The sequence below is a fragment of the Tachypleus tridentatus genome, chromosome 3, assembly GCF_004210375.1.
Source record: "Tachypleus tridentatus isolate NWPU-2018 chromosome 3, ASM421037v1, whole genome shotgun sequence".
Lineage (NCBI taxonomy): Eukaryota > Metazoa > Arthropoda > Merostomata > Xiphosura > Limulidae > Tachypleus > Tachypleus tridentatus.
Genome location: NC_134827.1, coordinates 80,032,237 through 80,052,220, shown reverse-complemented (window position 1 = coordinate 80,052,220; position 19,984 = coordinate 80,032,237). Strand labels below are relative to the sequence as shown.

The following is a 19,984-nucleotide window of genomic DNA, read 5'->3' as shown; positions in this document are numbered from 1 at the left end:
CATCAAAATAATATCCCCTGTAAAACGTTCTTCACTACGTGAGCGATACGTCACTCACGGTATCTATTAAAGTTTATGTGTTCTAGAACAAGGAGAGTTTAGGAAATGTATGACATCGGCCACATATGGATTACATCTCGTCATATATTTTATTAAAATTTTGTATTTACGATACAAATTATCTTCTTTTAATATTTAAAGGAAGAATACTAGAAATAACAAACGAAAGAAGTTGAAAAAAAAATTAAAACTTCTGTTCAAACCTGAAGTAAGAACGAAAATGACTTTCTTGGTCTTGTACATATACAGGACCGATCTCTAGCCAAATATGAATTGTTATAAATTAAGAGAAATAATCAACTAAAAAGTTGTAAAAATATTTTTTCTTGTTGCTGTTGAGAAAGTAGAATATGTCGTAAAGGATGGAGTAGATATAACACAGACATATCATCTCCTACAAGTTGACACAGACACATCATCTCCTGCAGGTTGACACAGACACATCATCTCCTACAGGTTAACACAGACACATCATCTCCTACAAGTTGAAACAAACACATCATCTCCTACAGGTTGAAACAGACACATCATCTCCTACAGGTTGACACAGACACATCATCTCCTACAAGTTGAAACAGACACATCATCTCCTACAGGTTGAAACAGACACATCATCTCCTACAGGTTGACACAGACACATCATCTCCTACAGGTTGAAACAGACACATCATCTCCTACAAGTTGAAACAGACACATCATCCCCTACAGGTTGAAACAGACACATCATCTCCTGTAGGTTGACACAGACACATCATCTCCTACAAGTTGAAACAGACACATCATCTCCTACAGGTTGAAACAGACACATCATCTCCTACAGGTTGACACAGACACATCATCTCCTACAAGTTGAAACAGACACATCATCTCCTACAGGTTGAAACAGACACATCATCTCCTATAGGTTGACACAGACACATCATCTCCTACAGGTTGAAACAGACACATCATCTCCTACAAGTTGAAACAGACACATCATCCCTACAGGTTGAAACAGACACATCATCTCCTGTAGGTTGACACAGACACATCATCTCCTACAGGTTGACACAGACACATCATCTCCTGCAGGTTGACGTGAAATAAAATATACGATTTCTTTTTCCACATTGTAGCACGAACTGGAATCTTATTGTAATCTATATAAATATAATAGTACAGTCTGTTGTTTGTTATCTATATAAATATAGTAGTACTGTCTGTTGTCTGTTAGCTACATAAATATAATAGTACTGTCTGTTATCTAAACAAATATAGTACTGTCTATTGTCTGTTATTTATATAAATATCATAGTACAATCTGTTGCCCGTTTTATATATATAAATATGATAGTACTATCTGTTGTCTGTTAGCTATATAAAATTAAGTAGTACTATGTGTTGTCTGTTATCTATATAAATACCATAGTACAGTATTTTGTCTGTTAGCAATATAAATATAATAGTATTGTCTGTTATCTATATAAATAGTACAGTCTCTTGTCTGTTAGTTATATAAGTATAATAGTACTATCTACTGTCTGTTATTTATATAAATATCATAGTGTAATCTGTTGTCTATTATCTATATAAATATAATAGTGCAGTTTGTTGTTCGTTATCTATATAAATATCATAGTGCAGTATTTTGTCCGTTGTCTATATAAATATAATAGTATTCTCTGTTATCTATACTAATATAATATTACTGTCTGTTACTTATATTAATATAACAGTACTGTCTATTAAATACTGTCTAATAAAACTGATATGTTCCTTAAGTTTATGTGAACATAACAGTAGTTTTTTTTACCACTACTGTTATATGTTATCTACATAAATATCCTAAATAACAGTAGTTTTTACCATTACTTCGTCCCCTGTTGAAAGACATTCATCAAATGTAGATAATTTTCCGTCTGCTTACCACTTTGTATATCCAGGCATTTTTTTTAGACCTATCCTTCAGTAGGACAGGGGTAAGTCTACTGAATTACATAGGTAATATCTGGGGTTTGATTCTCTTCGGTGGACAAAGCGGGTAACACAAATTGATCTTTTGGGTTGGACAGGCCCTAATGATTAGCCTGTCAAACCTATGATACAAAGGTCCAAAGTCCTAATATCGTTTCCATAAAATCACGCTCTACACGTTGGGGCGAGTGAGTTATAGAAGTGAAGGTCAAATCCCATATTCTATTAGAGTAGCCCAACTGTTGACAGCTAGTGTTGTTCACTAGCAGCCTTATCTTTAGTCTTTCAGCTCAGCATCAGAGAGGACTAACACTGGGTATCCTTGGGAGGCTTTGAGCGAATATCAGAGAGAAACGAAACGAAGAAAACTCCCCAGAAGGTTGTACACAAGGCTAGACTCTGTTAAGGAACTCACCAGATCGTCGTACACAAGGCTAGACTCTCTTAATTAACTACCCAAAAGGTTGAACACAAGGGTAGACTCTGTTAAGAAGCTCCCCAGAAGATTGTACACAAGACTAGATCTTTTAAGGAACTCATCAGAGCGTTGTACACAAGACTAGACTCTGTTAATGAACTGCTCAGAAGATTGTACACAAGGGTAGACTCTTTCAAGGAACTCACCAGAAGATTGTACACAAGGGGAGATTCTGTCAAGGAACTCACAAGATGGTTGTACACAGGGATGCAAACTGTTAAGGATCTCTTCAGAAGGTTGTACACAAGGGTGCACTCTGTTAAGGATCTCTTCAGAAGGTTGTACACAAGGGGAGATTCTGTCAAGGAACTCACAAGATGGTTGTACACAGGGATGCAAACTGTTAAGGATCTCTTCAGAAGGTTGTACACAAGGGTGCACTCTGTTAAGGATCTCTTCAGAAGGTTGTACACAAGGGTGCACTCTCTTAAGGAACTCTTCAGAAGGTTGTACACAAGGGTGCACTCTGTTAAGAAACTAACCAGAAAATTGTACACAAGAGTAGACTCTGTTACAAAACTCACTAGAAGGTTTTACACAAGGCTAGACTATTTTAAAGAACTCACCTGATCGTTGTACACAAGGCTAGACTTTGTTAATCAACTGCCCAAAAGGTGGTACACAAGGCTAGACTTTGTTACTCAACTGCCCAAAAGGTGGTACACAAGGATAGACTCTGGTAAGGGACTCAACAGAAGGTTGTACATAAGACGATACTCTGTTGAAAAACTCATCAGAAAGCTGTACACAAGGCTAGACTCTGTCAAGGAACTCACAAGACGGTTGTACACAAGGCTAGACTCTGTCAAGGAACTCACCAGAAGGTTGTACACAAGGCTAGACTCTGTCAAGGAACTCACCAGAAGGTTGTACACAAGGGTGCACTCTGTCAAGGAACTCATCAGAAAGTTGTACACAAGACTAGACTATTTTAAAGAACTCACCTGATCGTTGTACACAAGGCTAGACTTTGTTAATCAACTGCCCAAAAGGTGGTACACAAGGCTAGACTTTGTTACTCAACTGCCCAAAAGGTGGTACACAAGGATAGACTCTGGTAAGGGACTCAACAGAAGGTTGTACATAAGACGATACTCTGTTGAAAAACTCATCAGAAAGCTGTACACAAGGCTAGACTCTGTCAAGGAACTCACAAGACGGTTGTACACAAGGGTAGGCTCTGTCAAGGAACTCACAAGACGGTTGTACACAAGGCTAGACTCTGTCAAGGAACTCACCAGAAGGTTGTACACAAGGGTAGACTCTTTTAAGGAACTCACCAGAAGATTGTACACAAGGGGAGATTCTGTCAAGGAACTCACAAGATGGTTGTACACAGGGATGCAAACTGTTAAGGATCTCTTCAGAAGGTTGTACACAAGGGTGCACTCTGTTAAGGATCTCTTCAGAAGGTTGTACACAAGGGGAGATTCTGTCAAGGAACTCACAAGATGGTTGTACACAGGGATGCAAACTGTTAAGGATCTCTTCAGAAGGTTGTACACAAGGGTGCACTCTGTTAAGGATCTCTTCAGAAGGTTGTACACAAGGGTGCACTCTGTTAAGGAACTCTTCAGAAGGTTGTACACAAGGGTGCACTCTGTTAAGAAACTAACCAGAAAATTGTACACAAGAGTAGACTCTGTTACAAAACTCACTAGAAGGTTTTACACAAGGCTAGACTATTTTAAAAAACTCACCTGATCGTTGTACACAAGGCTAGACTTTGTTACTCAACTGCCCAAAAGGTGGTACACAAGGATAGACTCTGGTAAGGGACTCAACAGAAGGTTGTACATAAGACGATACTCTGTTGAAAAACTCATCAGAAAGCTGTACACAAGGCTAGACTCTGTCAAGGAACTCACCAGAAGGTTGTACACAAGGCTAGACTCTGTCAAGGAACTCACCAGAAGGTTGTACACAAGGGTGCACTCTGTCAAGGAACTCATCAGAAAGTTGTACACAAGACTAGACTATTTTAAAGAACTCACCTGATCGTTGTACACAAGGCTAGACTTTGTTAATCAACTGCCCAAAAGGTGGTACACAAGGATAGACTCTGGTAAGGGACTCAACAGAAGGTTGTACATAAGACGATACTCTGTTGAAAAACTCATCAGAAAGCTGTACACAAGGCTAGACTCTGTCAAGGAACTCACAAGACGGTTGTACACAAGGGTAGGCTCTGTTAAAAAACTCATTAGATGGTTGTATACAGGACTAGACTCTGTTAAGGAGCTCCCCAGAAGGTTGTACACAAGGGGAGATTCTGTCAAGGAACTCACAAGGGTAGGATCTGTTAAAAAACTCACTAGAAGGTTTTACACAAGGCTAGACTGTGTCAAGGAACTCACCAGAAGGTTGTACACCAGGCTAGAATATGTTAAGAAACTCAACAGAAGGTTGTACACAAGGCTAGAATCTGTTAAGAAACTCAACAGAAGGTTGTACACAAGGCTAGACTCTGTCAAGGAACTCACCAGAAGGTTGTACACAAGGGTGCACTCTGTCAAGGAACTCATCAGAAAGTTGTACACAAGACTAGACTATTTTAAAGAACTCACCTGATCGTTGTACACAAGGCTAGACTTTGTTAATCTACTGCCCAAAAGGTGGTACACAAGGCTAGACTTTGTTACTCAACTGCCCAAAAGGTGGTACACAAGGATAGACTCTGGTAAGGGACTCAACAGAAGGTTGTACATAAGACGATACTCTGTTGAAAAACTCATCAGAAAGCTGTACACAAGGCTAGACTCTGTCAAGGAACTCACAAGACGGTTGTACACAAGGGTAGGCTCTGTTAAAAAACTCATTAGATGGTTGTATACAGGACTAGACTCTGTTAAGGAGCTCCCCAGAAGGTTGTACACAAGGGGAGATTCTGTCAAGGAACTCACCAGAAGGTTGTACACCAGGCTAGAATATGTTAAGAAACTCAACAGAAGGTTGTACACAAGGCTAGAATCTGTTAAGAAACTCAACAGAAGGTTGTACACAAGGCTAGACTCTGTCAAGGAACTCACCAGAAGGTTGTACACAAGGGTGCACTCTGTTAAGGAACTCTTCAGAAGGTTGTACACAAGGGTGCACTCTGTTAAGAAACTCACTGGAAGACTGTACACAACGCCAGACTCTGTTACGGAACTCCCCAGAACGTTGTACAAAACACTAAACTCTGTTAAGGAACTCACCAGAAGATTGTACACAAGACTAGACTATTTTAAATAACTCACCAGATCATTGTACACAAGGCTAGACTCTGTCAAGGAACTCACTAGAAGGTTGTACACAAGGATAGACTCTGTCAAGGAACTCACAAGATGGCTGTACACAAGGGTAGACTCTGTTAAGGAACTCACCAGAAGGTTGTACACACTTAAAGTTGTATTACTACTCTCAGTCACTTAAAGCCATGCCACTACTTTCAGATAGTAAAGCTTTATTACTACTTTCAGGTACTTAAAGCTACGTTACTACTTTCAGATACTTAAAGCTGTGTTACTACTTTCAGATACTTGAAGCTATGTTACTTCTTTCAGATAATTAAAGCTGTAATACTTCTTTCATATACTTAAAGCTGTTCTACTACTTTCAGATACTTAAAGTTATGTTATTACTTTCAGACACTTAAAGTTATGTTACTACATTCAGATACTTAAAGCTGTATTACTGCTTTTAGATACTTAAAGCTGTATTTCTACTTTCAGACACTTAATGCTATGTCACTTCGCTACGTTTTGAGAATCGTAATCCGAAACACTATTTTTAAGGGAATGAGCTTCACAAGGCGGTTTGACATGAAATAGGCTACGCCCAGTCCATGGCACTCTTAAATGGTAAAATGTCCTAATAGATAATACTGTTGCCAACTTAAGCGGTGTTTGCGGAAGCAAAACGAATTGGAAAGTAAATTATATTTCATTCGTACATATGACAAGGCTGCTATGGATATCATTTGCCGTTCTTATATTGACATAGCTTGGTGTTAAGTCTTCTCGACTCGAAATCTGCAGGTTGCAAATTCTAACATCAAACATGTTCGTCCTTTCAACCGTAAGGGCATTATAATGAACAGTCAATCCCCTATTATTTGGCAAAGAAGAACTCGAAAGTAGGTGGTATTGACTACCTGCTTTCCCTCTAATCCACCACTTTTAAATTATGGATCACTAGTGTAGATAGCCCTCGAGGAACTTTGTGCGAAATTTCTCAAGAAAAATTCCTAATTTTGTATTATTGACCCTACCGCCCTCCATTTATGCCAAGGGACTGACTGTTACTCTTATGATACACCCATAAATTTTACCCTTTCGTAGTATTGCACGATTTCGAGCCCGAAATGGCAGCTCTCAAATGCCAGAATTTTACCACAGACCCGATTCACGTAAAATACACTTTTATAGATTAACAGCAATAAACGAAACCCTAACACGTTCGATACGAAAAACATTTTATAATTACTTCCACAAAACCTATGCGTGTGTGTTTGTTATAGGAAAACCACATCGGGATATCTGCTGTGTCCACCGAAGGGAATCGAACCTCTGATTGTAGCGTTCCAAATACAAAGAGTTACCATTGTCTCACTGGAGGATTCACAAAACCTGGTATTATTTAGCCCTCCTCTCATGATTTACATGAATATTTGTTGTCTAACAAGTTGAGGTGTTTGATATAATGTACAGATAACAGTTCATTACAGGTTGTTTTCAAAAGAAGAAAAAATGCATATATTTGGTCTAGTAAATTAAATATAGTTGAGTTCTGAAAAGTTCAGCTTAAGGTCTTCTAATATTAAATTCCGGGGTTTGATTAGCTGTGGTGGAAACAACGTACATAATCCATTTTGTAGCCTTAGGCTTGACAACAAACAGTAAAAACACTTTAAGTCATCAAAGTACGTTATTCACAGAATAATACTTCAACATCCTCGTACGTTAACTTACGAAATTGTAAGAATAACACTTAAAAAATCTGCGCGTTATATTACGTAATACTCAGGTTAACACTTTTAAAAAACCCGTATGTAAAAGCACGTAATTCTCTGATTAACCCTAAAAAACTCACCTATCAGTCCTCAAGAAACCAATATTTCAAATACTTTTTTCTGAAAAAAGCTAGAATAGGCTACAACAAACAGCAAAGAGCTATGACATTCATATATATCTATACATATAAATGTGTTCTTTTGATTTGTTAATTTTCTTCAATTCTTATAGATATTTTTAGCGAAACTTATCGTAAAAACTGAGGTACATTTACACGTCTAATTCTCCTTTTGTTCCCAAACTCATCACTAACAATCTTATCCGTTTTCTCTTATTATATATCAGACATCCAAAAAGCAGTGACCATTTTGACACAGTATCCAAGGTATAAAAACCTTGGGCTCATGACACACAATAACAAGAAACCCGACAAGCACGTAATTCACTTTTCATTTTGACAATAAAAAGGTTTTGGTAAAACGGGTATTATGTTGAGGTGTAGAATTTGAATTTCGCGCGAAGTTACTCGAGGGCTATCTGCGCTAGCCCTCCCTAATTTAGCAGTGTAAGACTAGAGGGAAGGCAGCTAGTCATCACCACCCACCGCCAACTCTTGAGCTACTCTTTTACCAACGAATAGTGGGATTGACCGTGACGTTATAACGCCCTCACGGCTGAAAGGGCGAGCATGTTTGGTGCGACCAGGATCTATCGAGGTGTAGACCAGCGTAATTCGTAGCTTTTGATAAAACGATGAATATATAATATGTATAGATATGGAGAGAGAATGTTTGGGTCGTAGAACAAGAAACGAGAAAATATCGCACGAATGATACGTAACTATTTTAATATATTATTTAAGCTAACTCCAAAACACCTTTAAAACCAACCTGTACGAAAAATGATTTTTAAAAAATGATAATAAGATTAACAAGTAACACATGATAATAAGATCACAAGTAACACAAGATAATAAGATAAAAGTAACACAAGGTAATGAGACAACACGTAACACATGTTAATAAGATTAACAAGTAACACATGATAATAAGATCACAAGTAACACAAGATAATAAGATAAAAGTAACACAAGGTAATGAGACAACACGTAACACATGTTAATAAGATTAACAAGTAACACATGATAATAAGATCACAAGTAACACAAGATAATAAGATAAAAGTAACACAAGGTAATGAGACAACACGTAACACATGTTAATAAGATTAACAAGTAACACATGATAATAAGATCACAAGTAACACAAGATAATAAGATAAAAGTAACACAAGGTAATGAGACAACACGTAACACATGTTAATAAGATTAACAAGTAACACATGATAATAAGATCACAAGTAACACAAGATAATAAGATAAAAGTAACACAAGGTAATGAGACAACACGTAACACATGTTAATAAGATTAACAAATAACACATGATAATAAGATAAAAGCAACACAAGGTAATAAGATAAAAGTAACACATGATAATAAGATTAACAAGTAACACATGATAATAAGATCACAAGTAACACAAGATAATAAGATAAAAGTAACACAAGGTAATGAGACAACACGTAACACATGTTAATAAGATTAACAAATAACACATGATAATAAGATAAAAGCAACACAAGGTAATAAGATAAAAGTAACACAAGGTAATAAGATAAAAGTAACACATGATAATAAGATTAACAAGTAACACATGATAATAAGATTAACAAGTAACACATGATAATAAGATTAACAAGTAACACATGATAATAAGATCACAAGTAACACAAGGTAATAAGACAACACGTAACACATGATAATAAGATTAACAAGTGGTTTCGGTTTTTCATTGTTATCAGGTTGATTACTATCACCTATCTCGATTAACACACCACATTTCACTAATTCAGCGCAACTATATACCTAGATATTCTCTGTAGTGGTGTACATGGTTCAGTCAATCTCTTTAATCGACAATGTTTAAATCAAACTCCCTCTCACCAGACTTGTGGTTGAGAAAGTAGTAGGTGAAACAAACAAACAAACTTACCGAATAGTCATCGTGAAAAAATTTATATTACTTCTCAGACGAAAATACTTTTGAAAACACCTCTGCAAATATTCAGCTAGCCAAGATGAGGAAGGTGGAAAAGCCTCTTAGATTTATGGTGGAAAACACCGGCGAAAACATGTGGTGAAAGAAAACAGTTGGAACGCTAGCTGAAATCCACGCAACTGTTGGAACGGTTTCTCAAAAAACGCAATTAGTTCCAACTAATAAAACTACTTTGGACCGTTCACGTGATATTCGCGTCATGTGACTTCGAAAAACTAGCGTAAGGTGTATCTTGTTAACTACACATCTTTTCTAGACAGCTACATCAATGCAAAGTTTTCGACCACATGCCAAGTACAACACAGTCAAATATTTAAAGTGTTTCGAGTTAAAAGTTTTAAAATACGTTAACTAATCACCTTTGCACCTTGTTGTTCGATTGTTCAAAACTCCTACCCAATATATGCTTTAATCACACGTAGTTAGTTTTTGCTGAAAATCATGTGCAATTTGTCATATCCGTTCTTCAAGTCACAAATAATGTGATGGGACATTTTATTTACTACATCTTCTTCAGAGCCAATAATAAAATTATCAAAATAAATAGTTCCGCTAGAAAAATAAAACAATACTTCACTGATATAAAATTTAATATTTTAAGAATAAATATTTACTTCGAGAAACATACGTGCTAGAAAATTATAAACCGTTTTCTCTTGTAATGGATTCTATTGTTGAGGTTGTTGTTTTTTGCGATTATTTAATGGTAACGAGGCCTGGCATGCCCAGGTGGTTAAGGTAATCTGTCCCTCATTTAGCAGTGTAAGACTAGAGGGAAGGCAGCTAGTCATCACCACCCACCCCAACTCTTGGACTACTCTCTTACCAACGAATAGTGGGATTGATCGTCACATTATAACGCCCCCACGGCTAAAAGGGGCGAGCATGTTTTGTGTGACAGGGAATCGAATCCGCAACTCTGAGATTACTAGTCGAGTTCTTTAAGCACCTGGCCATACCGGGTCTAACTTCATTACTAACAAAGAAACAGTTTCTTTGAGCTTAGTCAATAACAGATTTTTGTATTTTCTAACCTAACCTCTGTTTAATCTCACTAAACAATCTTTACCAAACACCAATCAAAATTATATTCTCATCTTATTTTTTTACGTGGCAACACATCAAAAGGTGTTTATTTCAAAATCTAAATATACCTCTTCCACATCCTTTCCATGGTCCATATAACAAGTATAAGTTTCGATAAAATTAAACAACTGAAGGCAAGATTGACGTTTGGTGAGTCCGTGTTGTCCTCTTTCATCATATACTGTTTCTCTAAAAAAACTTTAAACTTTTTAAATTACCTTTTTTCATCTATTCACCTCTCTATGGAAGTAAAATTAAATTATCTATAATGTCCAAAGTAACTCTTATTCCTCTTCATTGAAAAATGTAGTAGCATTGTCAACTTAAGCATTTGCCAACTGTCTGTTGGCCTATCAAGAATAAAATGAAAGACTCTCATGTCTGATCTGTGGCCTCATTTGTACCTCTTTGAAAAGCATGTCTGGTCCTGAAGCGATATCAATGTTTAAACTTTCAGCTTTTCTATGTGCCATGAATGGATCAATCTCTACATAATTCAGGCCAATTCCAATATTTCCCACAGAATGCTCAAAATCAGGATATTGCTAACATCTTTTCTTATAAAAACAGAAGAGATCTAACTTCAACCAAAACCTTGTCATCAACATACTTTAATTACTCAATCTTCGGTGCAACATTCGTTACCTTTAAAATAAATAAAACATCCTTGTTATTAGTTTTAATATTATCAACAAAATGTTTCTTGTGAACTTTCTTGATGTTTTTATAAGATCTCATCTAACTTGTAGTCCTTTAAGTCCTCCACTCTACCAGATAATTTTAAAGTTGCTAAACTTATAGCATTTATCTCAATTTCGTCATGTGTATTTTCAGCAAGCCAGTACGGGTTGCTTTTCCTTGATACAAGTTTCCTCTTTTTCGAGCAGCATGTCTATTATAAATTAAAAGCACTTATTTATTGTTTTTAATTTTCCAACTCTGTCCTATATCACTTTTTAATTCTTTATCTAAAGTCATTAATGATTAACTTGTCTGATCTCTTCAAAATTTTGTTGAAAATTAAATATTTAAATTAATTACTTTTTATACCAATATCGAAACGCTAAACCTAATTATGAAATGATCACTTTTTATAAAATGCACCCACCCCTCATTTCATCACTTGTAAACATTTACTCATTAGTAGTTAAATAATAAAGTTGAATTGGATTTCTAATGGTTGACTCTCTGATTATTTACATATATATTTTTCTCTACACGTGGGTTTTCTCATCATCACTGATTACTATCTCTGATTATTTTATATAGAAACTGTGATGAATTATTTCAAGAAATCATGCCTTCCAATGGCACAGCGTTATGTCTTCAGACTTACAACGTTAGAAATCGGGTTTCGATACCCGTAACGGAGAGAACACAGATAGCCCTTTGTGTAGCTTTGTGGCTAACTTCGTACAAGAAATCATCGTCCCTTACTATCTGACCCCATATAATCTTAAGCAGTATGTCTAAATTTCAAGTCTCTCACAACTATGCCATTAGTATTCTTAAACATTAGTAACCCTGGTTTCATCATATCATTTGTCCCTGATATATCTTCTAACTGATCACGTGGCTTAGAATAATTACCAGTTAAAACGTTTCTGCCCTTGAAACCCACAATTGCAACTCATACATATACATCATCTTCTATTGCCATATTTTGTCTTCTCTTGTAAACCTAACACACACATCTGTATCCTCCCCTAAAACAAATCTCATTCTACTTCTGTAAAAAAAACCCTCCTATTTCTTTAATTTCTGACCTTCTATTCCTTCCCTGTAGTAAATGTTATCTCCTTGAAGCTGTATTCAACTTATCCTTGAGTTAGCAAGCCTCAAGGATATATCCAACTTATCTTCAAGCAAGTTCTTCAAATTCGTATCCAACTTTTCCTCAAGTAAGAAAACTCCTTAAAGCTGTATCCAACTTATACCAGTATTTTTAATTATGATTTCAGTTACATAAATTTTAAGTAAAAAAATTATATTGACAACTAAGTGTCGTAGTACTACAAAATATTTTACCTGAAAAGTCCACTGTATACACTTTATGAACTGAGGTTCATTATTTATATTGTGTAAAACTTCAGGAAATTTAGTTCGTCTGAAAAACTCACATTTTTAAAAACGCCATCACTGGTTCAGTTCATTTTGTGCGAGTGCTAATATAGTTTCCTACACTTTCTTGCATGAAGACTGAACGTCACGTTGTCTTAACAACTATTTCGTATTACAAGAACCAGTGTTGTGTGTGTTTCTGTTAATTTTAGAATTGTCAGGACATAACTGAAAAAAATGACTGATTCTAGTTTGCTTGAATAGAACTTACGATACTGATAAGAATATGAAATGCCGGGTGGTAAGGGGGCTCTCGAGTCGCAATTTCGAATACCGCTGTTAAGCATACTCACCCTTTCAGCCGTGTGGACGTTGTAATGTGACGGTGAATTCCGGTTTCAGCTCAAAAGTTAGCGGAGAGTGATATTGACTAGATGTCTTACTCCGATTCCTCACTTCAAATTAGAAACGGCTAAGGCAGCTAGGCCTCCAGTGGTTTTGCGCAAAATACCAAAAAAAGCTAAGAATATTAATGCAGTGACACTACGTTAGTCAAGAAAATAATAATTAGAACAACATTTTACGTCAATAATTTTTCACAGCTTCCCCTACTATAGTGAACAGAAATAGCCAGAGCTATCTTGTTACATGTCAACGTTGAACTCTAAACCTGGAAGCCAGGTTGTTTCTCTGTCGAACAGTAACCACAATTGGCACTGGATCACTTTTTCTCTGTTTGCATGAGACTGCATGTAAAAATAGTTACTTTGACAACTGACGTTTTTTAAGGTAACTGGTTTAAAAGAGTGTAGATGAATGATGGCGTGTTGGTGTTTACATTACGGTTATACAATAAAATAGTGTAGAGAAATCTTGTTTGCTAGGTAAGGTAGTGTTTTATAAAATATTTTGTTTAAATTTACCACGATAAAATTAGTCAAACACCAATCACTGGCCCGGTGGTTAAGATACTCGACTCGTAATCCGATGGTCGCGGGTTCGAATCTCCGGTCATATCAAACATGCTCGCCCTTTCAGCCGTTGGGGAGTTATAACGTCACCGTCAATCCCACTATTCGTTGGTAAAAGAATGGCCCAAAAGTTGGCGGTGAGTGGTGCTAAATTAGAGACGGCTAGCGCAGATAGCCCTCAAGTAGCTTTGCGCGAAATTCAAAACAAACCAAAACCTATCACTGAAAACCGAAAATAATTATATTGTGATCTTATATATTAGTTAATCTGATTAACAGATTATAATAGAATGCTTTAATAGTACAAAAGAAATAAATATCCTGTTAGCAGAGTCATACAGGATTTTGTAAAAGAGTTTCTACTAAGAACTAATCAACTTCCACCTTTACTGTTGCCACAGTATGGCTTGGCACATACCTCCAGATATTGGTCTTACCAGCGGTTGCTTTGCTTTATATTACCCACCTGGAATCCAACCACTTTATACTTACTAGTGCGCGATGTGTAAATATTCTGTTGTTAGCACCGTTTATTTGAAGTTCGTCGTTTTCATTTGCACAGATGAAGGCTTGCTTTATGGCTTCTAGCTTCGATCCTCGTGTTGCTTGTTGGAAGTTGAAAAGTTTCACACACAAAAAAAAAAATGTTGTTTTGCAAGTCAAAGAATGCCCAACCATTTCTTGATATAGGAATCATTTGTGGCTTATATGACAGGTTCTCGTCTTTGTTGTTGTTGTTTTTTTTTAATTTGGTGCTTAAAGACTTTTTTTCACTTCACTACTGCCAAATTCCTACATTTTATATCTAGACTGATACGTACTACTCACGGAGAAATCTTGATTTGGTGGGGACTAATTATCTGTACGTGTTGGTATATCACATGTTCACCTATGATCGTCTCCCACGTAACTTCGCGACAACACACCCTAGTTTTAGTATCTATATGATCGTTGTGGAATTTCAAGATTTAAAAGAGCAATGGCTTGATGACTGAATGCTTGAGATAGTTAGTGCTCTATAACGCCACTGAGATTTGTGAGGGCTTTGATAGGAATGACTGGATTACAACTTGTGACACGTTTTTAACATTTTCGTCCTTATTTTAGTTCTGTAATAATCCTACTGATAATATGGTGTGTGTAATCCAGGATAGAGTGAATAAGACTTTGGTAAAGCCCAATCAGTTGACTTCTTCAACTCAATTTCCTGTTGTAACTTTCTGTGCACTGATGTCTTTGATTGCTCTGGTTACCATAGTGTTAATGTGGGTGGTGAAGTTCGGTTGTTTGTCACGCGTTTCATTTTGTTTTCAATTTCAGTTTTACTAGATCCTTTGCTGAACAACAGAATGTCATCGGCAAAGGTTAGCACGACATCTAACTGGACTATTAAAGCAAGCTAGGTGCATATAGTTTACATCTTGAAGAGGACTGGCGAGATATTGATAAATTATGATGCATCTTTTGGTAACTAGTGCAGCTGACGACGAATCTTAGATCTGTTACGCTAATAACTCTTCTGAGTATTTTGTCAGCAAGCACGAGCAGCTGCACTATTATAAGCATCTTCTAGATGTTCTGACTAGCTACAGTTTTTTTATTTATATACCTGTTGCAAATTCGACAGCTTTGTTACAGTTTTCTTGTCCACTTCAATCTGATATGCAAGACTTCTCCAGGATTTGACTTGGTAATGACATCAAATACCACTTCATCAGTCCACATTTCAGAAATGCTGCTTGTTGCATAATTACGTAGATGTTAACTTCAATAAATAAATTCTGTGAGCTTCATACAAATTGAAATTTTACCTGATACAGAGATGGAACTCCATCTATAGATTTATTTATTACTCTTGTGTAGTCTCCTGGTAGGGCAGCAGTAAGTACCGATTTACAAAACTAATGTCTGGGGCTTGTTTCCCCTCGATGGATACAGCAGATAGCCTTATATGGCTTTAAGAAAAATATTCTTGTATCTCATCCAAACTAAAGATGACTCTTATTGGTTGGTGTAACTGTAGTTTAGATATGAATTGCTGTAGGTTGAGCCTCAGTTTTCACATTAATGTAACTGCACATATAGACCATGTTTTGATCATTAACAGTGATGGTGTCCAACACACCATGCAGGTGTCCAAGCACAAAAATTTAGTGTTAGAGATTTATTTTGCTGTACAGTTCATTCCATTTCATGTCACAGGCTTTGAAAGTTGCTCATCTGTAGAGAACACAGACTCTATTCCATGCAATAATAACTTCCTTTGCCCATGCTGTGTCTGACTTATCTATATGAACTCTGCCTGGCCTCGTTTGTATGCTTTCCAGGCTTCACAACTACCGCTATTATATTAGTGAAAGTTGTTCTTTGTACAGTTGTTTAGACAACTTTGTATAGTGTTCTAAATTCTTTTATACCATTTCATCTTACAAATATTGAAGATATTTTGTCCCCTATCCTATGTAGAGATGACACTAGATGAAGGTTTAGCAAGATCAAGATCTATACAGGTGTCTCTGTCACCTTGGTACTAATTAGTTTACACTTGCATCATACTGTAAGGTGGGGTTGTCCCTAACAGTGCAGTCCTCTACTGCATGATATACAGGTGTGTTGTTGATATGTTACAGATAAACCTCTAAACGTAACACAAAAAATGATGAACTACCTATCGTGTACACATGTACTTGCACATGGTTTGTAACTACAGTCTAAAGTTACTTCCACTACATTCGTTGGTTTGATAATTGTTAAATATATGTTTTATTCTGATAATTCCACGTTATTCTAAGTACCATACTTTTGTTTGGGAAGATCATTATTTCAAGTACCATATTTCTCTTCAGCACATTATCATTCTGTCTCATGCTCTCATTTAGCACATTATTCTTCTAAGTACCACATTTTTATTCTAAGCATGGTACCTTTATACATCATATGTATTAAAGTTTTATAGAGCATATAAGTATTTAACGAACATATTAAGATACCCGATTGAGAATTATGATAATTTAACAGTATGTGTCAAGGACTTTTAAAGAGAAATGCTATTATTATAGCATTTCTATTGAAATAAAACTGGTCAAATCACCCTAGACCAGACAATGTTACTACAAGGGTATTTGAAAAATACAGAGGTAGTGTAGACAGTTTGGTTTATATCAGTTATTTAGAATATTTACATCTGTGTTATGTGCATTTCTTAAAACATTTTTAATACCAACAATGTTCGAACCACCAACAGGTCTGTGCTTTATTTTTCACCTTCTGGTTAAACTTAAAGCTGCAAGTCTTCAAAAAACCAAAAAATTCAAATCCAGTGGTGATTTGAAAAGTTCTAACATAAACACATGCTTATATAAACAGGCAAAATATCCAACTTTGTTATAATATAAACTGATCAAATAGTAATCAACTTAGAAGTGTAACCTTCTAATGGCTATAATGGTTGTTATCAACTCTACAGTGTTGGCTACTTTTATCACTATTTAAATAAACTCAAATTCACATTTAAAGTTTTCAGATATGTACAAACTGTTTACTGTCATTATAACAGGAAATTGCTCATTTTATATTAGTAAAGATCACACGTTGGTAGTTGTGGTGTGTGCATATAAACATACCAACAATAATAAAAAAGGTAACTGTTACACCTTTACTTTATAATAAAGTCCCAAATATTGGTCACAAGCTACCCAAATACATGTACTAAATCCATAAAATAGCATATATTTTTAGAAAATCAATATTGTCCATCATTTGCTAGTGGCAAAAATGTTATAACAAAATTGTGACATCAACTGGAAAAAAATATCCTAAAATTATTCAGTATTTTACTTGAGGCATCAGCTTTGGATTAGTTTATTCATAATGAAGTTTGAATAAATCAATTTTATAATATAAAAGAGTGTAAAACACTATACATTGTAGTCTACAAACAACAAAAATAAATATTTACTCAGAAAATCTGGTTTATTGCTTTCTGCAAATTTGTCCATAATTTTTATCATGGTAGCTGTTTACACTCACTACTGATTTGAAGTTGCAATACTTCTAAGTTTTGAAATTTTTGTTCAATGGATGGAGAAGTGACAGTGTATGTCCCCCACAGAAGGATGCAAGGATAAATTTACTCAAAGCTTAGCTATATAAAATTAGTTTTAGACTAACTCACACATCCAACACCTAGGTTATTATTCCCCAATAAAGTTTTAATAAATTTATGGATATCAGCTACCTCAATTTTTTTTTCCTAACATAAACTCCAGTATTTTGTGCTCTTTTGTTTTTTACAATAAAGAGTATCATGAAAACACCACATGCAACTCTACACATTAAAGTGTGGTTAAGTAAATACTAAAAAATATCTTTGATGAACAGTAAAATGTGACCAAGCATAAAAATCAATTGCTGAAATGTTAAAAGCTCAAAATACTTTAAAAACCTAAAATTGCTGTCCCTATTAGTTTATCACCATGAATGTTGCAATGTCTGTATCTATAAAAAAAGGTTTAAAAGAAACCTTCTTTTTAAATCCAAGATGAGAAAAGAGTTTAGACAATAGGAGTCATATTGGAAACGTTTTCAGCCACATCTTTCCTGGAAAATTTATCTGACCTCTTTTCAAGTGTTGTGAATCATTTATAGCTGAAAAAAAAAATAAAACCACATAAATGCCACATTAGTTAACATACTGTATTTATTATTAAATTTTATTTCCATAAAACAATTCTCCTGAGTTGTAAGCTATTTTCTATATCATAAAACTGAAACTAGAAGCTTCAGTGGGCAGCACATTTTTTTAAAAACTGTAAACACAAAGATTAAATCAACATCTTTATGCTATAGAAACAATGTATTAACCTCACCTGCCTGTAGTCCAAGACTTAATATTCAATTGTTACACATTTGGTCTTAAGATACTCATTCAAAGCTTCTTCACCTGATAAAAAAAAAAATTAAAAGGTTTGATAAAAATGTTAATAATTTTATTTTTACATGAATAAAATATTAACTAACTGCTGAACCACAAATTTATCATTCAGATTTGCTACTATAACAACAGGATAATTTAGTACATCTATCTTTCCAAACTACAGTTAACTACGTTTCTTCCAACTCTATACATACAACCAAAGTGTCAGAATTTCTTAGTCCAACACATGATTACCTGTTGAGTATACAAACCGATCTAGTGACATTCAATTCCCATTTCTTGTGTAACATGATGCTTAAAATGAATGGATAATGCTTTAAGAATTGTGAAGTACATTTCAGTAAAAATGCACTTTAACAATAAGTTAATAATTAATCATGTAAATAGTTTCAGAAAGTTTCTCATCCATTTATCACAAACTCATTACCCAAGTCCTTCCCAAATCCTGACTGTTTAAAGCCTCCAAATGGTGCAGCAACATCAGTTTTATTATAGCAATTGACAAAACAGGTTCCAGCCTCAATACGCTCACTGACATACAGTGCCTTACTTATGTCTCGTGTGAAAACCCCCGATGCTAGTCCAAACTCTGTACTATTAGCTCGTTTCAGAACTCCATCAATGTCCCTGAAGACAAATGCATCATAATAGCATTACCTGAACAAAACTGTAATGTTACCTGAACAAAACTGACAACTTAAATAATAACAACTTATTCATTATCTCACAAATACAAAAAATATGCTTTTATGGTCAACTGGTTAAGATGAAATGGTACATCAATAAAAAAAAACAAAAAAAAACGTCTCAATGGGATTACTTGCTTTCAGAGGGAGCACAGAAAACATCATAGTAAACACACATCTTTAACTTACTTGAATATATTTCAATGTATTTATATTCCACTATCCAATTTAAAAAAGTATTCTAATTGTAACATATTGGACCTGGAAATAACTAAAGATACTGTAAACTTGTACCAACAAAGAAAACAAGGTTTATTACTAACCCATTTTTAAACATGCTAATTATCATGATTGGACCAAAGGACTCTTCTTTGGCTATGTACATGTGGTCTTCTGCATTTGTAAATATTGTTGGTTCAAAGAAATAGCCTACAACATAAAAACACACATGTATGATGTTATAGTTTTATGAACTGTACCATTCTTATTACTACACATAAAAAAACACTATTGTTTTAAACCTGTGGCTACAAGTTTGCAAATTTCTATACGTTTCTAGCTTTCACTTGAAGAACCTGTATCTCAATTATAGTTAAAATAATGTCTGTACAGAGAACTTCTCAATGTGTCTGTCTTGACAT

At 35.2% G+C, this 19,984-nt stretch overlaps 1 protein-coding gene and 1 long non-coding RNA gene across 11 annotated transcripts in view; both read right to left on the bottom strand.

The window, feature by feature from the left end:
- Nucleotides 1–130: 130 nt before the first annotated feature.
- Nucleotides 131–9,720, bottom strand: LOC143247318 (uncharacterized). 2 transcript variants are annotated; one of them, XR_013026509.1, is made up of 2 exons: nucleotides 9,538–9,720; nucleotides 131–1,199 (listed from the first exon to the last, which is right to left on the bottom strand). It is a non-coding gene; the product is annotated as an uncharacterized LOC143247318 (long non-coding RNA). The 2 variants fall into 2 exon arrangements; XR_013026510.1 differs by having other exon boundaries at nucleotides 131–1,125; nucleotides 9,538–9,675.
- Nucleotides 9,721–16,607: 6,887 nt separating this feature from the next.
- Nucleotides 16,608–19,984, bottom strand: part of LOC143247311 (cytosolic 10-formyltetrahydrofolate dehydrogenase-like) — a 40,600-nt gene continuing 37,223 nt past the window's right edge. For 6 of the 9 annotated variants that reach the window (XM_076495144.1, XM_076495142.1, XM_076495143.1 and 3 more), the window contains exons 21-24: nucleotides 19,667–19,772; nucleotides 19,085–19,284; nucleotides 18,590–18,663; nucleotides 17,673–18,368 (exon numbers count right to left, since the gene is read on the bottom strand). In XM_076495144.1, the coding sequence (XP_076351259.1) occupies nucleotides 18,608–18,663; nucleotides 19,085–19,284; nucleotides 19,667–19,772 (362 nt within the window). In that variant the 3' untranslated portion in view covers nucleotides 17,673–18,368; nucleotides 18,590–18,607. Of the gene's footprint in view, nucleotides 17,279–17,672; nucleotides 18,369–18,589; nucleotides 18,664–19,084; nucleotides 19,285–19,666; nucleotides 19,773–19,984 lie in introns of those variants that run through there. The other 3 variants (XR_013026504.1, XR_013026503.1, XR_013026502.1) reach the window with 2 other exon arrangements.